General features: G+C 40.7%; 1 protein-coding gene across 1 annotated transcript in view; it reads left to right on the top strand.

Annotated features, from left to right (window-relative positions):
- The window catches only part of RP1L1 (RP1 like 1), a 44749-nt gene that overhangs the window by 9019 nt on the left and 16856 nt on the right, over positions 1-18874 (top strand). Inside the window, exon 2 of the mRNA XM_037391747.1 lies at positions 7756-8413. Coding sequence (XP_037247644.1) covers positions 7775-8413 — 639 coding nt within the window. The 5' untranslated portion in view covers positions 7756-7774. The remainder of the gene's footprint in view (positions 1-7755; positions 8414-18874) is intronic.

The following is an 18874-nucleotide window of genomic DNA, read 5'->3' as shown; positions in this document are numbered from 1 at the left end:
TTATTTTCCCCAATATTGCCAGAAATGTGAGTAAAGAGCAGTGCAGGTTACCTAAAGCCCTGGGTCTTCAAAACAGCCTGGATGTGGCACTCGAAACACCCCCTGCAATGACAAAAGCATCGTCCCCAGCTTCTAGGGATATTTCTGAACTGTTGCTGGAGCTGAACTGTGTGCAGCTTGAAACACCCAGATGCGACTGTTGCTGTCGGAGCCTGTTGCAGACACCCATGTAATAGGGGCTGTGTCACAGAGTGGTCACTTTAATAGACCACAGCTGGGTGTTGAACATTATGTGGCAGAACTGGCCTCTGCCTCTGGTTTACTTAAGCCCTTGGTTTTGTTTTGGGAAAGACAAGTCCCACATTTCCTCAGCAAAAGAAAACCAGTCCTCTGAGTTAGGACTTCTCTGCCCCCTTCAGTGGAAGAATGCTTCAGTTTCACAGCGGACTGTGATTATCAGCATCCCAGGGGAGCTGTCATGGTAGGATTCTATTGAGGCACTCTGAGAACTGATTGATGGGAGGCAACAGGATATGTAGGGGAAGGAATAACGAACAGGCACCACCGTGTCCCTGTCTCTTTCTCACCTAGAGAACCTAACGGTTACTCCATGTGCCGTCCATCATCTTGTTTTATTATATATATATATGTATTATGTTATATATATATATATATCTCATATACAACTATCCTTATGTTTCCTCCTGAGCAGAAAGCAAACCTCATAACTCAGGAGTTTGAACAAAGTCTTAGTATAGAGCTGAGGACCCAGCCTCAGTAACGTCTGTCCACTCTGAAGTCCCAATCCTCTAACCAGATTTTTATGGTTCAGTCTCTGTTCTCTGAACTGCTACTGATACCATGAGCTTCGGTCTTCAGATCATAAACGCACCTGTTATTTGCATGGTGGGGGTGACTTGGCAAAGTAGTAACATTTTTCAACTGTTTTTTATCTCATGGTGAAGGGACTCAAGTTGATAATTTAAGTCTGTGAAGACTGGTGTATCAACTGTAGAGACATTGTCTACAGAATAAATGCTTTTAAAAGTAAGGAACATTAAAAAAAAAAAAACCTATTTTTTACCAGTTTCAGAGGGTTTTCTTTCTTTGCACCCATGGTTGATTGCTGAAAAACTACTTATATGACGCACCTAGAATAGGAGGGAGATTTGGTGTAGGTGAATCTGATCCCTGAGATTAATTCTTATCTTCCAGAAAGCTGGGCTTCTTGATTACCTAGGTTAAGTGCAATGTAATCCTTTGCATTGGAGGCTGTAGCTGAAAATACAACTTGGACTGCTGTGCTTTGAAGATTGACTTGTTTCAAACTGGTATGGACCCAAATAAACAAAAACCTGTACATTCTTTCAGGGAAAAACACCCAAACCCCAAACAAAACCCCACTAAAGCCCCCCTGCAAACAACAACAGACCCCATTATCTACTAAGATGTGCCTCACATTTATAAATGAATATTTAATTTTCTTAGAAGCAAATTCAGTAATCGCAAAAGGGAAGAGCTAATAATGTTAAACTAATTACAGGTGGAGTATTCTATCAGATCACAGAAAACATTTCTGGTGATGGAACAGTTCAGATGACTGCAAAGGACGGATAATATTAAACTGGCACTTAGCTGGATCTTAATTACCACATGAGCCTGAGTCAAGGAGAGTGCAGACAACCTTTTGGAGAAGCTGCCTTACCTCTGCTAAATCACAGAATAAACTGGGCTGGAAGGGACTTTGGAGATTTTCTTGTCCCACCAGACACTCACAGCCAGGCCCATAGAACAGGTTGCTCAGCTGAATTTTTAATATCTACAGGGTCAACTATTCTTCCACCTCTTAGGTTCCGGTTTTTGGTCACCATCATGAAGAATTTTTTCTAGTACCTAAAGAGCATTTTACATGTTGCCACATCTTAACGCTTTACTATGCACTCTGGGATGTGTCTGGCTTCCTATATACACTATACCTATACCATGTCCAAGGTAGTTATACACAATGATATGAATGCCTCCCGGTCTTTTATCCAGGTTCAACAATTCTAGTGCTCTCGCCCTCCTCCTGCACATCATGTGCTCCTGTTTTGTCCTGTCATCTTGGTGGCCTTTGCTGGACTCATGCCAGTACGCCAGTATCTTTCTTGTGCTATGGAGAGCAAACCTGGACACAGTGTCTAGATATGCTTTCAAAAGAGCCAAGCAGAAGGGAGTCATGACTTCTCTTGGCCTGCTTAGGACACTGGCTAATACATTGCAGTGCATGGGTGGTGGTCTATGCCATGGGGGCTCGCTGCTGACTCTTGTTCAACTTCAAATCACAGTCGTTTTTAGCACAGAAGATTGAGGTTTGCACCTCTAGTATGCCTTCCAGCTTACTGGTCCAGTGGTGTGGCTCATGAGATGGCTGCCACGGCTGTGGTCAGTAACGTGCTATTCCTGCCAGGAGGTGGTTTTATTTATACCTGACACCAACTCTGACAAGGACCTGGGTGATGAAGAGCCCCATGTTTTAAGCTCGTTCAGCCATGGAATAAAATGACAATACCAGCCATCAGACACCTCTTTTCTGAACAATGAAAAACTTCAAGTCCTACAGAGAGTTTGATAAACCTTTTCAAGTAATTTTAAGTAACAAATAAATTGAAGGAAAATATGCAATTTACCTGTTTTGTTTGCAGGGAATTCTTATGTAATCACAGGCAAATGGATACGCTACCTTCCCATTCAATGCTTTATATTCTCTTTTTAAGAATCAAACGTCTCAACTTCTGTCATTTTCCATACAATACTTTGGTCTTGTCAGACCATAAGTATTCCTTGTTAATATGATCACTTTGACATTAAAAAAGTGTTTTTCTTTCTCAAAAAGGGCAAATTGAAATGACCTTTTTTTAAAGAAACACGGTTAGGTCTTACAAAATGATGTTTCATCTTTCTTTTCAGAAACTCCCACCTTTTATGGGAAAAAAATAAAATTAAATAATCTTGTTCATGCTTTCCCTAGAATGCACACCTGGATTTTTCAGCCAGCTCCATTCCAATGTTGATGGTGACTTGTAGACCTTTCTCTGTCTGAAAGAAATCTCTTTGTAAAAATGGAAGCTACAATTACTTGTATGGGAAAAGAAACTTCCCAGTAGAAGCCCGCACACCCGCATACTGACAAAAGCCATACAAATAGTGACACTAGGCATACTCAGGCCAGGGGAAAGGCACAGATGTTTAGCACTTTGTGGGTTAACTGTTGGAATTTTTGCTGCTGGGCAGGGTAGACTCCTGGTGATTTAAAGTATGTAAGTCAAGTCTGGATGCTTCTCCTAAAGGCCTTCTCATCTCTCAAATAGTGTTTATAGACTTGGTGCTAAATTCGTTGAGTGAAGTTCTCTAACAGTTCTTTTGCCTCAGCTCAGGCACTTTCTACAGTGGTACTGGATTCCTCTCCTTCTATGTCCCAAACAAAGACAAAGCTGCAAAAAAACCTCAGGGATAACAAGCCTAATGTGAGAGACAGAAGGCCAAGGCTGATGTGAGACACGTGCTGCAGATATATTGGATTTTGACTGAGGGTTCACATAATGGATGTCCAACCACATGGTCACACAGCTTCCTCTGTGTGAAGTTGGATAGCAGAGGTGTGATAGGGTTTCGGAGTGTGTGACTTGCCTGCCTACTGTAGTTTACTCTTTCTGAGATGCTATTTTGAACTGTGATGAGAAATTTAAAAATAGGGGCCAGGCTGCCTGTCACAGTCCTGATTGAGTAGAATGGCCTTCATGAGGAGTTCAGTCTTTCCTGTGGATGGACTCCTACAAATTTTCCAGTAAAGATGCTGACTTCTTATAGTAGATGCAAGGCTACAGAGAGATGACTTGTTCTTCTGGGTGAAGGATCCCACAGGAATGGTCTCTTGACCCTAAGTGTGCTGCCCACAGATGGAAAAGCAATGCTGTATGAAGAGGACTGTGTAATGGCTCAAACATAAACCTGATGTTTGGAAAATTCATGTTAAGGATTTGATATGTGAAATTTGCCAAACCTATTCCTGCAGGACCCCCAGACTGCTGACCTTCCAATAAAAGCACTTTATGACTCTGGTCTCTCTGCGAGTAATTGCTTTCTACAAAAGAAGGTGCTTAGTGCTCAAAGTGATATAGGTGCACAGGTGTGATGGGTACATAAGCAACAAATAAATATTGCTAGAAGACAAGAATTCCAGGCCATATGAAAGTGAGACTTCCCACTCATTTTGTACCTGAATCCAGCTGATTAATTTCTCTGGTGTGTGTATGTGTTTTCTTTGCAAAGAGGGAGTGTTAGAGAAAGCTGGACAGCTCTCATGAGTTATGGGAATTACGAAAAAACAAGTAATTTCCCATTATTTATCATTCACAGGTGGTTTGTCCTTTTTTCATGACCCAATCTCAGTGACACTCAGTTGTCGAGCATTCATCTGAGACTTTGACTCTGACACCTGCCATGAACTTCGAAATATTCAGGTTAGGACTCACCAGATTTTCCTGTTAAGACAGTATTTCACTAAGAAGTTGTTATGGATGTCAGTCATCAATGTCCCGAGTAAGCTACTATCAACCAGCTGAGAAGTAACAACCATATACACAAATCCTTAAGGGCCACCATCATCTTTACTTGAGCTCCATTGATTTCCCTGGAGTTACCCAAAAGATAAATCTGATGCCAAAGTATTGTGGATGAGTAGGGAGTCGATGAGTGGGGTGGCCTAGGAAAGTTTTTCAGGTCTCTGCAGGCCTTTATGCAAAAGGAAAATATTACATTTTTGGCCTTGACTGCGTTCTCATTTACACCGGTATGATTTCAGAGGAGTATCACTGAGTCAGATTTATACCTGAGTTACATGGGTGCGAGCAAGGGAAGGATTGGGCAAACTGCTTAAAGCCCCAGTGGATTTGAGAGCCTTCTCCAGCAGCTTAGGTAGCTTTTCTTTCTATCCTTAGCAACACAGTCCTGATTAACCCTCCAAGCTGTGGTCAGTCATTTTGAGGACAGTTTGATTGACAGACAGCATGTAACCTGCTAAAGCTGTTCCCTACACTGTCCAGTGCATTAGATCCTGGAGGTGGTAGTTTGGCTGTGTTGGGTTTTTTAAAAAAAAAATATTTTGCTGATTTATTTTTAATCTCTTGGATATTCTATGAGAAAAAGTCATCTTGAGCAAGAGGCATGACGTATTTCAATGTAAGTATAAAAATATGCATTGAGGCTCCTCTTTTATGTATCTATATTTTATGTATCTATAGAAAGGGCAAGATGACCATTTTTGTTGCCTTGCCAGATATGCAGTAGAATCCCCTTCCCATTCTAAGGCTTCAAATGGACAATACAGAACTTCTCCTTGTGGGAACTGTTAATATTTCATGCAAGGTTTTTGTGGAAGGCTCTTTCTTCACATTATATACTGCTTCATAAAAACAGATCTGACAGATCATCTAGGCTTGTGTGGGTAACCAATTCTTATCACCCAAAACTTATGGCACAATGTTCCTTTATATTGGTGATCCCTTAACAGTCTTGTGAAATTATTCTCCCCAAAAATTAGTATTGGCAAAGTATTTTATGATTTGTCCTCTTTTTTTTTTTTTTTTTTTTTTGTACTTCTTACAGTATTATCTCACAGCTTGAAAAAAAAAGTAGAATAAATCCTTGGGAAGCAGTTAGATTTCTGGGAGTGCATCCAGGATATTGTGGACCACCATTCGTCCAGGGACTACAATTTAGATAATGGGTTTGTTTGGAAATTATGCTGCCAGTGTCTGAAAGCTCTAATGTGGGACTCATGGAGAAAAAGTTAAAGCCACTTTTCTGAAAGCTGTGGATAAATAGAGAAATTAGATGTATTTTTCCCTTGAAGAAAGAGTGATGGATTGACCTTTAACTGGGAAATAAGTAAATAATTGCTTGGTCAAAAATGTACATGGAAAGAGTAAATCATACTGATACCTTTGTCAGTGTACATGGATATAAAAAAGCAGAGATTTGTCTAAATAATAATCTTTCAAATGTTGCCTAAGGTCTTTTCTCACCTAGCTGAGGTTAAACTTCCATTTATTGCAGGAGTGAATTTGCTGTAGTATAAAGTGCACAAATACTTCACTTGAGAGTAGCAAGAAAATAATGGTTTTATTCTAAAATGTAGAGAAGATAAGCACCAAACCGTGGTGACCAAAGAATAATTTGTGAGCAGCATGATTATTTTCTTGAAACTAGAACTTTATCAAGCTGCTACAAGTAGTATAACCAGGAGCAAACTGAAGGAAACATGTCTTTAGGAATGCTTTTATTGTTTTCTATCTAATTTGTGAACATTTAAAAAAATTTCTTTCTTGTGAGAGATTTTTTTAAAGTTGCAATAGAAAACTGCTATCAACTAAGAACATAATTTGGAACATAAATTGGCTGTAGGTTCTTGTAGCCAGAATCATCTGCAAGCTACAAGACAGGCTACTGTCTTCCTTACTAACAATTCAAATGGTTTGCTGCCTATCTCTGGGAAGTAACTTCTGACCAGACGATGACATCCCTAAAGGCCATTTTGAGAATCTTCATTTGAGTCATTGACTCCAAGTGAACTGTGGATAGTTCATATTCATGAAATAGACATTTGTTGTACTCATTACAGCTGATGTTTTAGCAGCTGTAAATACTGCTAATATTTTTTTTTTTCCATGTCAAAACCAAAGTGTCTTCTTTTTGGACATAGTAGTTTCATTCCATGTGGGGTCTGAATTTTTTAGTGATGGACTTCCAAGACAATGCATTCAATAAGGGCAAGTAAGAAAGAGTAGAGTCCAGACTCCTTTCCACTTGTCTCCATCATGGCAAAGACATTACAAACATTTGGGTTCCAAAAGATGGGGCTGAACCACCAGACTTAAACACCAAAGTCAGCTTAGTTTTGAAAGTGAAGGACACCAGCTTCTCTGGCACAAATTGGGCAGATCGTTCTCCTCACACCTGTGCTTACCAGGTTGCTTTCAAATTTTCCCACTGTTTAGCAGAATCAGCTTTTGTAGTTCTCTTTGAGGTCTTGTCATAGTTCTTACTGCTATCTGTTTGCACTGCTGCTTTGGATTTTCATCCAGACCTTGCCTTAGCGGTCTATGGCATGACCATGTGCAACGGTCTACTACTCTGTAGTAGTGCAACTACTCTGCCCTGCAGTACACTCAGGACTGGTTGTGTGCTACAAAGTGCAATCACTACATGAACAAATTCAGTTGTGTTGTATTATTTGTTATGCCCCAGTTCATGGGGTTAAAGGGTTACATGAGAATCTCAGCGCTCTGCTTGTAAAAATAAACCTGAAGTAATCACTAGCTCTGATTGTTTCAGAGAAAACCTCAAAAATATAAGCAAGGAAGACACAAAACTCCAAAGGACAACAATACACAAATACCAGTTTTTGTGGGTTTTGCTTGGGGTCTGACTCATAGTTTTGGTGCCTTAGGGGCGACTAACATTGACTGAATTCTCATTGGCATCTGCAGGACAAGGATGATTTAACTGTGAGGAGCAGGGTTATGGTTACTCTTCCTGCTGTGTTTCCTCCTGTCTACCTGAGCCAGTGAGTTCATAGCTCCGTGTTGGTAAATCTGCTCTTGGTCAAGCATAGATGGTAAAACTGTCGTCAGGAAAACAAACTTTGCTCTCATGCTAGTCAGGCACTGATTCTGCGTGACTCAAACTCTACTCTTGTTTTTGCTTCTGTTCTAGTTACCTTTAAGCAAGAGGGATGAATCAGATGCCTGATGACTACCTGTCAACCACTAGCTCCTACAACTATGAGCAGCCCTTTCCCACCGTGGCTCGGACAAGCACTGTCACCAGGGTACCCCCAGCCAAAAAAATAACATTCTTCAAGAGCGGAGATCCTCAGTTTGCAGGAGTCAAGATGGCCATCAATCAGAGAAGCTTCAAGAGCTTCAATGCACTCATGGATGACCTTTCTCATCGGGTCCCACTGCCATTTGGGGTACGGACCATCACTACCCCACGAGGAATACATTGCATCAGTGAGCTGGACCAGCTGGAGGATGGAGGATGCTACCTTTGCTCCGACAAGAAGTATGTCAAACCTATTAACATCACTTCTGTGGGACACAGGCCAGGCCCTCCGCGAAATGGTCGTCCCTCCAGTACCATGAGAAGAGCAGCTCAGGAGGGCAAGCTTGAAGATTATTCCGCACCTTTCACTCACCACGGCCCCAGAATACCCAAGAAAATCACTCTAGTTAAAAATGGGGAAAGTGGTTTTCGACGCTCAATTATCTTGAATCGCAGAAATGCCAGGAGTTTCAAAACGCTCCTGGATGAGATTTCAGAGATCCTGCAGTTCCCAGTAAAGAAACTCTACACTGCTGATGGGAAGAAGGCAAGTATCTCTGACACCTGGTGCTGGTCAGTTATTCTAACAGGTGTTACCACATCAGCTTTGCATCAGTGATGCAAATCTATTAGCTCATGGGGCCAATAGTTTACCCACATTACCTTAATCCTTTGAGCTTGTGTAGTTAGTGTCACGTTAGTTACCTCCCCATTAATTACATGAAGGGATGATATAGAAGAAACTTGTTCAACAATTCAAGAACTTTATGCATCAGATATTGTTTTGAGTCAATGGGAGGCAACTTCTGCCAGAAGCCCAGAAACTCAATGTTCTACAGCTGAGTATAGAACCCTAAATAAACTTCTAGTAATGGAGTTTTCAACCTTCTCCTGTGAGGCACATCCCAACAGAGGCTTAACTTTTCTGTACCTAACAATCAGGAATTCAACAGAATAAGATGTCCCTCAGGTAGCACCTTGTGGTTGCATAGTTCCTAACAGGGTCCTGCTCATTATGTGGGATCCTCAGCGTTATGGTAATATAACTAATCAATGTGTGAGTAATTAGGGTATGAGTAGGATCAGGAGACTCATTTGTATTGATGCTTTGGTAAATGTGCCAACTGAGATTGACCATTATAATAAATTCAGGGCACAACAAATCCTTTGTTCTTCTGTTTCCAAAGGAATTTCCTGGCAAACCTGAGATTCTCCAGATTTTTTCTCCTTCTCTTTGTAACATAGACTAACCTGTACTTCCATTTCTTCTGAAGAGGTGTCACATGTTAGCCCGATTTGTCCCTGGCAATGCAGCTGAGTGGAGCAGTTATCCCGCTTCTTGCCACTTTTTCCACCTTTACAGTGCTGTGTGCCAGCTCCTCAGTGGTAATGTTACAAGCATTTGTGGTGTTACTTTCTGAACCAGATGACTGAAATGACTTGGGTTCAAATGACCAATCCAGGAGGGGAGAAAAAAAAAAAAAGGAGGAATATTTTTAACCCAAATCATTTTGGCTTGGCACAGGGACAGGAGTGTGCAGCTGTGATGGAGAGAGGGAGGGGATAATGGTGCCTTCAGCCATCTTTCCTGGTGGAGGCAACATGTCATATCACAGTGCTTTCTGCTATGCCAATCACTCTGGAAAGAACTTCCTGTTCTCAGCTGGAGGATCCAAGGAAAATGTCCTTCCCAAACATCCTATTGCTACAGCTTTCCCAGCCCTACTGAACTAGAGGCTAAAAGAGTGTCAGGCTGACTGCAGTCAGAGATGAGATGAAATGCCAGGGAAAAGACAGTGCCACTCCACGCACGCCAAGCAAGTGGCATTACAATCTTGCTAGGACACTGAGGGTCCTGTAGAAACTAAGGATTTATGGGATGGGACTCAGGAGCAGGAGAAGAAACATAGCCATGGACAAACCAAGCATGGCCTAGGATAAGCAGAATAGATATTTAATCTCCTCAGACTTTATGGCCTAACAGTCAGCTGTCTACATCCAAGATGAGCAAGCTGGCCACCCTACTGTGGGATTCATCTTTTCTAAGTGTGTCCAGAGTCAGTGTTTCTCCTAATGGGAGAGCAGAAAAAAATGGTTCGCTTGTAGGCAACTGCATAGTAGACAAGATGAGTCCCATGCCCTAGGCCAGGGGTCCTCAAACTACGTCCTGTGGGCTGAATATGGGCCCCCAGGGTCCTCCTGCCCCCCCCCTCCCGGGGGTTGGGGGGGAAACCAAGCAGCCACAGATGACTGCCTGCCACTTCATCCGCATGCCAGCCCACTGTTTAAAAAGTTTGAGGACCCCTGGTCCCCTGGTCTAGGCTATTTCAGCAGTCAATGGAAAGAAATAGGCACTTTGGACAGCTGTTTTCCAAGAACCTGTCTAAATGACTGGGTATCTGAAGTTGGATTCATTTCAGATTCAGCTACCTGGCTGATTCATTTCAGATTCAGCTACCTGGCTGTCAGTCTCTAAAGGTTTCTGTAAATGAGGTGTGTAGCTAAGTTCCCATACAGCTGTTGAGACTAAGATGACAGTCCGTTGAACTTGGACCTGGCCAAAGATAGTGTCTAGAGGCCTTCAGAATCAGTTAAGTTCTCTTTTTCTAGTTTCCATCAGTTTATTTGCAAGGTCAAGTTTTCTGTGTACCACTACTACAACTATACTAATGAACTAAAAAATGTTAGAACACCTCATCTTTCTCCATTCTACTAAATTCTTAACATCTTCCCTGGTTTGGTCTTGGGTCAGAGTAATGGCGTCCCAACAGCTGAGCAGCCAGGTTGCTTCAGTTTACATCCATTCTGAAGAATGGCATCTGGCACTGTTTGCTTCACATCTACAGATGTAGCCAACCCAAGTAAGTTAAAAAAAAAAAAAAAAAGCATAAAAACAAACCCAGCCCTGCTGCCAAGATGTGTTATAATCTAGGGATCAGTATTTTATTTTGTCACTGATTTCTCCAGTTTTCAAGACTTGGACTCCAGTCCACATGGAGATGATAATCCTGTGTAGTGGTACTTCACTCCTGCCTTTTGAGAGAATTTTTGCTCATTTATCTAGAGAAAAGTTTTGCCGCCTTCTTAGTGCAGTCTTAATGTTCTCCTTGTGATTCTTAAATGAGTCTCCCACAATTTTTCTTCTAGTCATTATAAAACCCAACACTTTACCTGGGATATATGCTAAATACACACTCCGTAAACACAGGATATTCACTATTATTCAACTTCCATCTTTCTTTCCATCTGAAGACATGCAGCAATCTCTCACATTTTCAGCTCTGCAGTGGTGGTCATCCTGTCTAACTCTATTCTCCCAGAGTCTGATCTCATCCCAAAGTGCCAAGATGTGGCAAGACACAGCTAGAGTGACGTGGGTAGAGTGACTGACCAGAAGCTGGTGACACCTACTAAGTTTTACACACTAATATCTTTGCTGACAGTGTAAGTGACAAGCTATGTAGGTCTCTGCAGGAAACAACATGTCAATAACTTTGTCACTTGTTTTGCACCCCTACTTCCAGAAACAGCCTTTGTTTCTGGAAACAGGTCAGCCCAAGCTGCACAGGAACACCACTTGAAAAGATATTGATGCTCTTTGTTGCAGCTAGATTATCTTTTCTGGCATGCTACAGAGTTTAAGATTACCCTTGATGTAGTGATAATGGTATTTTCCATGATAAATCCCAAAGGTCCCATAAAGACCGTACCCCTCTGCTGTTTTTTCTTCCATGTTTTCCATCTGCAGAAATGAGTGTGAATCAAACACCATTGCTTAATCTCTCCACAGTCCCCTGGGATTCCTTTTTTGTATATATATGTTTTCATTACTATCTTGTCAATAGGCAGTTCATCTTCGGTTCCTTATTAATTTAATTTGCATTCCTTTTATTCTTGTGTAGAATATTGCAGTGGTCAGTGACTATGGGTCCAGCCTGATCAATGTTATCAGCTTACACATAGCTAGGAAATATGCAATTATTAATCCCTTTTCTGTGGAATCCTTTAAAGTTATTTTTTTGGCCATTCTTAATTTCAATAATTTACTTCTTGCTTATTAACTGTTTGTTACTGCGTATTCGATGATCATTCCTATTGGGACATTCTGGAGCTGTTATTCTAGTCTCAGGTGCAAAGCATTTAAACCACAAAAAAAGTCACTCTTCTTGGGTTTTCCAATCTTCTCCTTTCATAAGGATTCCCTAAAGCATTTCTGCTCTTCCAGCTAAGTTTTCGTGTCATACCTCATCTTCAAGATCTCTGTTCCCAATACATAGTTAGTGTGTTCCAGAGTTTTCACCAGATACTAATGGTTTCTTTGAGGAGTGAAAACAGTGAGTTTGTCATGTGATTTGGGGGATTTCCTGAAATCAGCTGGGCTGAAGTTTAATTTTGACTGTACATCTTGCCTTTATACTTACATTTGCATTTTCTGTTAGAGGTAATGAAAACAAGCCTCCATTCTTCCATGCCTATTCAAAGGTGTCTGGCTGCTTAATATTTCTTGGCTACTTCCTTGTTTCTTATATTATTCTCTTTGATAATAATTTGAATTACCTTTTAATAATTTTGTAAACTTGTTCTATCACATGTCTATGTAATTTTTTTTGCAAGATTTGTTGCAGAGGACATTATTTCTGGGAAAAAGGGCTAAGATTGTGTGGAACAGTAACTTTTGACATTCATTCCCATGGTTTGACAGATTAGCTGAATAACAGTAGGATTCACTCCTAAGCAATGCATCTGGACTACTGTGTGATAGTATTTGTCTGGCTTAGGCTAACATAATTCACAGCGTTTAATAGCAGGTTCACACCATCTCTTGCTGCCAGTGTTTTCTTGATCTCTTGAAAACTGAACACAACAAAGGAAAAATCTCCTCTCCTACAGGTGAATCAAGCATCAATGGAAGTGCTATTCATAGACCTGAATGTTGCCCCTTCAATCTCCTACTATAACTCCAGATCTAAACTCAGATCTTAAGTTAAATCACCTCTGCCACATAATGTATGGTTGGCATACACTATCCCAGTGGCTCTGGTTTAATACCTTTACCGTTTTGTTGAGTTAATCCAGAACACTTCAAAATTACATGTCTTTGGTTTCCTACTATGTCTTTATGTGGGTATAAACGTAGGCACACATGGCACAGGCTTGTTGTTTTGTGTTCCTTTCATGTAGTGTTGAATTGAAAAAGCAGAGAAAAGTCTTTTCTTCCTTTCATAGTCCAACTAGTCCACAAATGTTTCCAATATACCTCTAAGTTTAATTCAATCATAACTCACAGGGAAATAAACTCTTTGGACGGCAGATCTTGCTGGTTTTGCACATCAGTACATTTTTTTCTCCAGACAAAACTTTTCACATTTAATTTTATAGCCCTTATTTTGCATCTTTTTTGTTGTTGTTGTTGTTTTTTAAAAAAATAATTTTGCTTTAGTGTAAAGTTTTACATGAAAAGGAAGAAATGCTAGTAATTTAATGAAGCCAATAAACTGACAATTTTAACTCTTTTTCATGGAACAAAGTCAGAAGAAGGTCATGGGCAGCTATGCAGAATCCTAATACAGATGATGGTCATTATAAGGTCAAAAGTGATATTGTAGCATCACGATCCATTGAAGGCCAGCACAGCTCTTGCTTTTGTGATCACATTTATTTTGCTGTTATTTTGGCTTTTCTTGCTCCCATTTGTCTGCTTGTGTACCTTGCTCATGTTTTCGCAATTGTACTTTATTAACTTGCTGGGAAAGGTCAGTCTATTCACTGGTTGTTTCTTCTGTGGCCCAGATCATGGTCTTGGTCTTCATTGGTCTTGGCCCAGAGAGTTCCTCAGTGCTATGAATTCAGAATTAGCCTTTAATAATATTATAAACCTCAGGTCAGTAGAAACAGTGATTGAAAGATCCTGATTCCAATGTTAGTATAAATCCAGAGAGGTTCTGTTGTTATTTACGCATTTGAATTTCTATTCTAGCTAACTCCTGAAGCCTTCAATGAGGTGAAACCAGTATTTTTACTCTTAAGCATCAAGTAGACTGCCTACTAGGAAGGAAGAGCTAGTCCCACTGAAGTGAATAGGCATTTAAATATTTGGGCACTGATTTCAGCAGGGCCAGGAGCCCCTCTTCCCAAACTAACAGCGATTTTTGTTGTCAGTTTCTAATTCAGAGTAGTAATTTGATGACTAAGGGACTGAAAAGAAGTTTAATTTAGCTTAGAAAACTCACTTAAATTTTCAGCAAGTAAAAAACATGAATCTCATAGTTATTTTCAGGTCAAGTGACTCTTTTTGCAGGTGATTAACTGGGAATAGTGCCTGAATAGAGAACTCTATTATTCAGGTTAACATTGACATGTCAGAAACTTGCCACTGAAACTTCGTGCAAGTTTTTGCAGTAAAAGATAAACAGGCCTGAATTTAATTCATCTAAATGTGATCAGTTTATTAGGCATTTAGGATGGGGGGTAATTTCGTCTGTTGGCCTCTCTTTATTGACTATAGAAGAAGATCCGAAGGCTGACTTAGACTAGCCACTAAAATTAACCCAGGCCCAAGATTTCATGCACGTGTTTTGAAGTACTCCAGATACTGAAATATTAGCAAACATAAGACATGGGACTCTACATCTATAGACCACTTGGCTCATGACACAGTTGAAAACTGCAGCTTTCTTAGTTTTAACTAGGGACACCATTTCTACACTAAAAAGGGACTAGGTGCACTACTAAGCAAATATTTCAATTAAAAGAATTAGAGTAAAATTTGTAGGTTATCTTGTCCATCAGAAAGACTTCAACCTCCATTCTGGGAATTTCTTGTACAACCTAGTGGATTTTCTTTCTCCATGGTCTAAACCACAGGAGAGTGCACCTATGTGCAGATCCCCACCTGTGCCTCTGGAGAGGGAAGAATGCCTTTAGGGGCAAAAAGGCAGACAGAGATCATAGAAAGGGCAGAAATCCTCACAGACAATTAAGAAATGACGTGCAGGATTATGTGGCAGCAACCGCACAGCAACAGAGGATTTCCCTTCAAAATGGCAATTATCCAGAGTCCACCATCTGCACAGTCATCAAGACTTCTCTAAGTCACAGGAACCCAGCAACATGACTATGTGTCTAGTCACAGATGTCCTGATCTCTGCACTTACTCTTGATTCACAAGGCCTTCCTTTTACTGACTGTCTTAAATTAAAACAAAACTGAAAACAAATTCTTCCTTAAAATCCAATACTCCTTCTTGTGTGGCGTTTGAAACCACATTGTGTTATGGCAAATAGTCTACATATTTTATGGCTACCAGTGGTGATTAGCATGAGCTTCTCAAATGGGATTTATCAACCGTCAGAAAAGTTTTCCAAGGGATGCAGCTAGCTTTATGTTTGTTGGGGTCAGGCCAAGACTTAGATGTCCTTTTGCTCATGCTCAGGGCTAACCATAAGTTGTTATATTTAATGAGTGAATCTGATCCGGTCTGTTATGTAGCAAGGCAGAGTAGATAACCAGAAAGGCGCTGTTTTGCCTTAGACTGTGCAAGTGAGAACATTGCAGAATGAGCACCGCATGCAACCGAATTTCCTTGAGGGATCAGAGAATTACTGTGCAAGTTAATCAGGGGAGCAATCATGAGTTAAGGAATGCTTCCTCAGGCACCACTAACTGGAGACTGTAAAGGATTAGTTATTAGAAACTCCTTGGGGTAAGGACCCTCATTTTTCTTCTGTGTTTGTTTGGAACGAGACACATTAAATGCTGTGGCAAGACTAACAATTCTGGGTCAAATCAAGCCATCTGTGGCAGTGGCCAGTTGTAGCAGTCTTAGGGAAAGACAGAAGGGCACATACAAAGCGGTTCTTTTTCTGGTGTTTTTTCCCAGTCTCCAACAACCTGTAGGCTAAAATCTTCCTCAGTCAGAAGCAGCACCATGGGCTACAGCTACTCAACTAGACAGAATAGTATCAGGGCACGTATCTGTCTCTGACACCAAATGGCACTGTCTGTACATAACCATACTAAGAAGCCTCCAAAACAGGGTCAAATTCGCACAGCTTCTAAAATTAGGTGGCCATTCAAGTTGCCTCTTAAAAAATGTTCCCTGGTGTCTGTTAACTCCCAGATCTGCCCAGGAATTGCTTGGTCGAGTACCAGTTGATCCAGGCTCTAAATGCACTGAAGACCATTCCAAAAATTTAACAGTACAGGCAACCCTATTCCAGTGCCCTATATCCAGAGTTGTTTAATTGAGCAGTAAAGACAGAACTTTTATTTTTAGCTGTTATTACCAAAGTTATTGGCCTAACACTATTATTAAATGGTTCTTGATACTAATGACTGCATTTGCAGCGACCTTAGGGTGCAAGGCCAGGAAACAGGCTTGTCTGACATATTTCCTGACTCAGATTTACACATCCATATAGCCATTTCTAGGACATCTGTCAACTGCTTGCAGGCATCCTCTAGGCCACTAATGTTTGGGCTAACAAGCTCATCTGTCTTCATGACAGGTGTCATCAAGACCCTGATGGAGCTGTAAGAGGGAAATGGGATAAATGGAGGCAAATAAACTGGTTTAAAATGTGGTCTATATGTAAACAATACGAGAAGAAAGGTGATAATTTCCCTCCTTGGGATATTTAATGTTCTGATTCCATGTTGACATACTCACTGTGACACTTGGTTTCGTGCTGTGTTCGGGTATGAATAATTGCAACCAATTTCAGCCCCTCATCTGGTGCGAACCGTTGTTATCAAGTGAGCTGTACCACTTTCCACCCACCATGTGTGTGACTCATAGTCTAAAAACAAACCACAGGTTTCAGGTTCAATATTCTCTGATTCCATGCCAAAACCACAATGACTCAAATGAGATTTACACAAGCTATCTGTAAACCTCAGCAAAACTTTCCATGAACCTGATCCATCAGAAGACTCATATCCAGGTGTGTTTTATGAACCTTTGAGATGCCCCGAAATCATTTGGCCCAGTGCCTTACAACATGTAGTTAAACGGACCCCGTGTCCTAGCCACTTTCTTATCTAACATATACCAAATCTAATACTTTCTTATCTAACATATACCAAATGCAAATGATTCCCTTAGCCTAAGGAGATTTTGTTCCTTCGATAATAATGTAGCAAAGTGTAATTACTTTCTAATTCTTTTGAATTTAATCCAGGGCAAAGACATTTCCAATCATATTATTGAGTATATGCAATAATATTTGTGAACATGACACTTCTATGTATTCATTTACCTAGTATACAGAGAGTAGCAGAATTCCACCCTCTCCTGGAAAAACTGTGAATTTTCTTTAAGTACATGTAGAAATCACTGTTTCTGCAAAGACTTTTTTCAGGAAAGGGTGTTTATTTCGTAAGGAAATCTGGTTTTCCAAATGCAGATTTTGGAGTCTTAACCAATAGTGGGACAGGAAAATAAGGCATGTTTTGCATTTTCATCCATTTGCTTCATCCTTTTGGGCCCTGAACAGAGAATTCAAAGGGTTCTGCTGCCACTCTTTGCAGGGTCTAGTTCTCTTTCAGCTTGCATCTTTTCTGAAATAACTTAAATTAACATCAGGAGAGCTACTTCTACTGTGTAGAAGTAAACAGCTTTCTAGCTTTCTCATTTGTACTACAGACTTTGCAAATTGGGAGGGAAACACTGGACTCAATAACGAGAAAATTATTCAATTAAACCAGTGTTTTCAGCTAAATATATTTCTCTTTTTGTCCTGAGCTTTTGGAGTGCATGTTCGGTATCCATAGTGTTCAACAAGCACAATGTGCAAATGTTTATGCTAAGAGACACCTGGGATAGTAAGACCATAGAACAATATGGATTTATGAGCTTGATTTAGGAGCAATAGTGTTTATATACTCAGTCCAAGCTCCTGCAACTAGTTGGAGTACATCTATGTTGTGCTTCCCTCTTTACCCCCCAACAACTTCCCGCTGGAGTAACCTTTCATCCATGATGTAGCTATTCCCCATTATAAAAAGAGTAATTTTTGAGAACTTCTGGTCACGGGGAAAAGCTTGAACACATGAGCTGTATCCTTCCCACTGACTCAATCACCACACAGATAATCACAAGAACCAAATGCTTAGCATTTTTCGAGACTTGTCAGTTTTTAAGCTAATCCTTGCCCTTGGAGAGGATAAGGGCAGGTGCTTGGGGTGGGGTGGATGTTAGTCTGACTCATGATTTTCAAATGCTCTTGTTGGATGGACCAGATTTGATGAACCCGGTGCCAAAGGAGCAGGTGGTAGACTGATTTCAGTGAGGTACCACAGCATGTCAGACGGTGTAAAACATCTGTAGCAAAAACTTTCTAAGAAATGCCTTCCTCTCTTCTGTGTTGAAATTTGTACTCTTAACAGTAATTTTCTGTTTCTCTGGCTGATTTGCAGCTGGAGCAGTCTCAGACCTCATTTTGAGCTGACAGGGTCACATCAAAAGGCCATCAAAAACTTCCATATGAAGTCAGTGCAATGTGGGGACCTCCTCAATTCAATCCAGCACTCAGTGGAAGTCCTCAGGAAGCATCCCATAGTCTTCACCAGGAACCAGCTCATCCTCCACAGAGGCAGTAACTGTGGCACCCCTCATACAATCCTAGCAGCCTGTCTTCCAAGCTGAACCAGGCTGTAAATCAGTTTTCTTCCGCTTTTTGTCCTCTTCACATATTTCTCAAAAATATTTCGGCTTTCTTCATGCCTTTCTTTTATTTTCAGTCTTCCCTCTTCTTTCCCCTTTTTCCATGCAGTGTTTCTCCTCTGCTGCTACTCCAAAGATTTCCAATGGCCACCAAACTTCTGATTGTAGTATTTCTCCTGGACTGCTGAAAGACATGTTAATCCAGAATATTTCCAGAGCCAAACTCAGAATATTTTCTTTACGCATGTGCAAAGTGTCACACACAGGGAAAAGGCGCCTGTGAATACTTCAGAAAGAGCTGCCAGCAGTGCAATAGCTGAACATGATCTTTGCCTGTGGTTGACT

This window comes from Falco rusticolus, chromosome 6 (assembly GCF_015220075.1).
Source record: "Falco rusticolus isolate bFalRus1 chromosome 6, bFalRus1.pri, whole genome shotgun sequence".
NCBI lineage: Eukaryota > Metazoa > Chordata > Aves > Falconiformes > Falconidae > Falco > Falco rusticolus.
The sequence above is the reverse complement of the archived record's forward strand: the minus strand, read 5'-3'. Positions and strand labels throughout refer to the sequence as shown.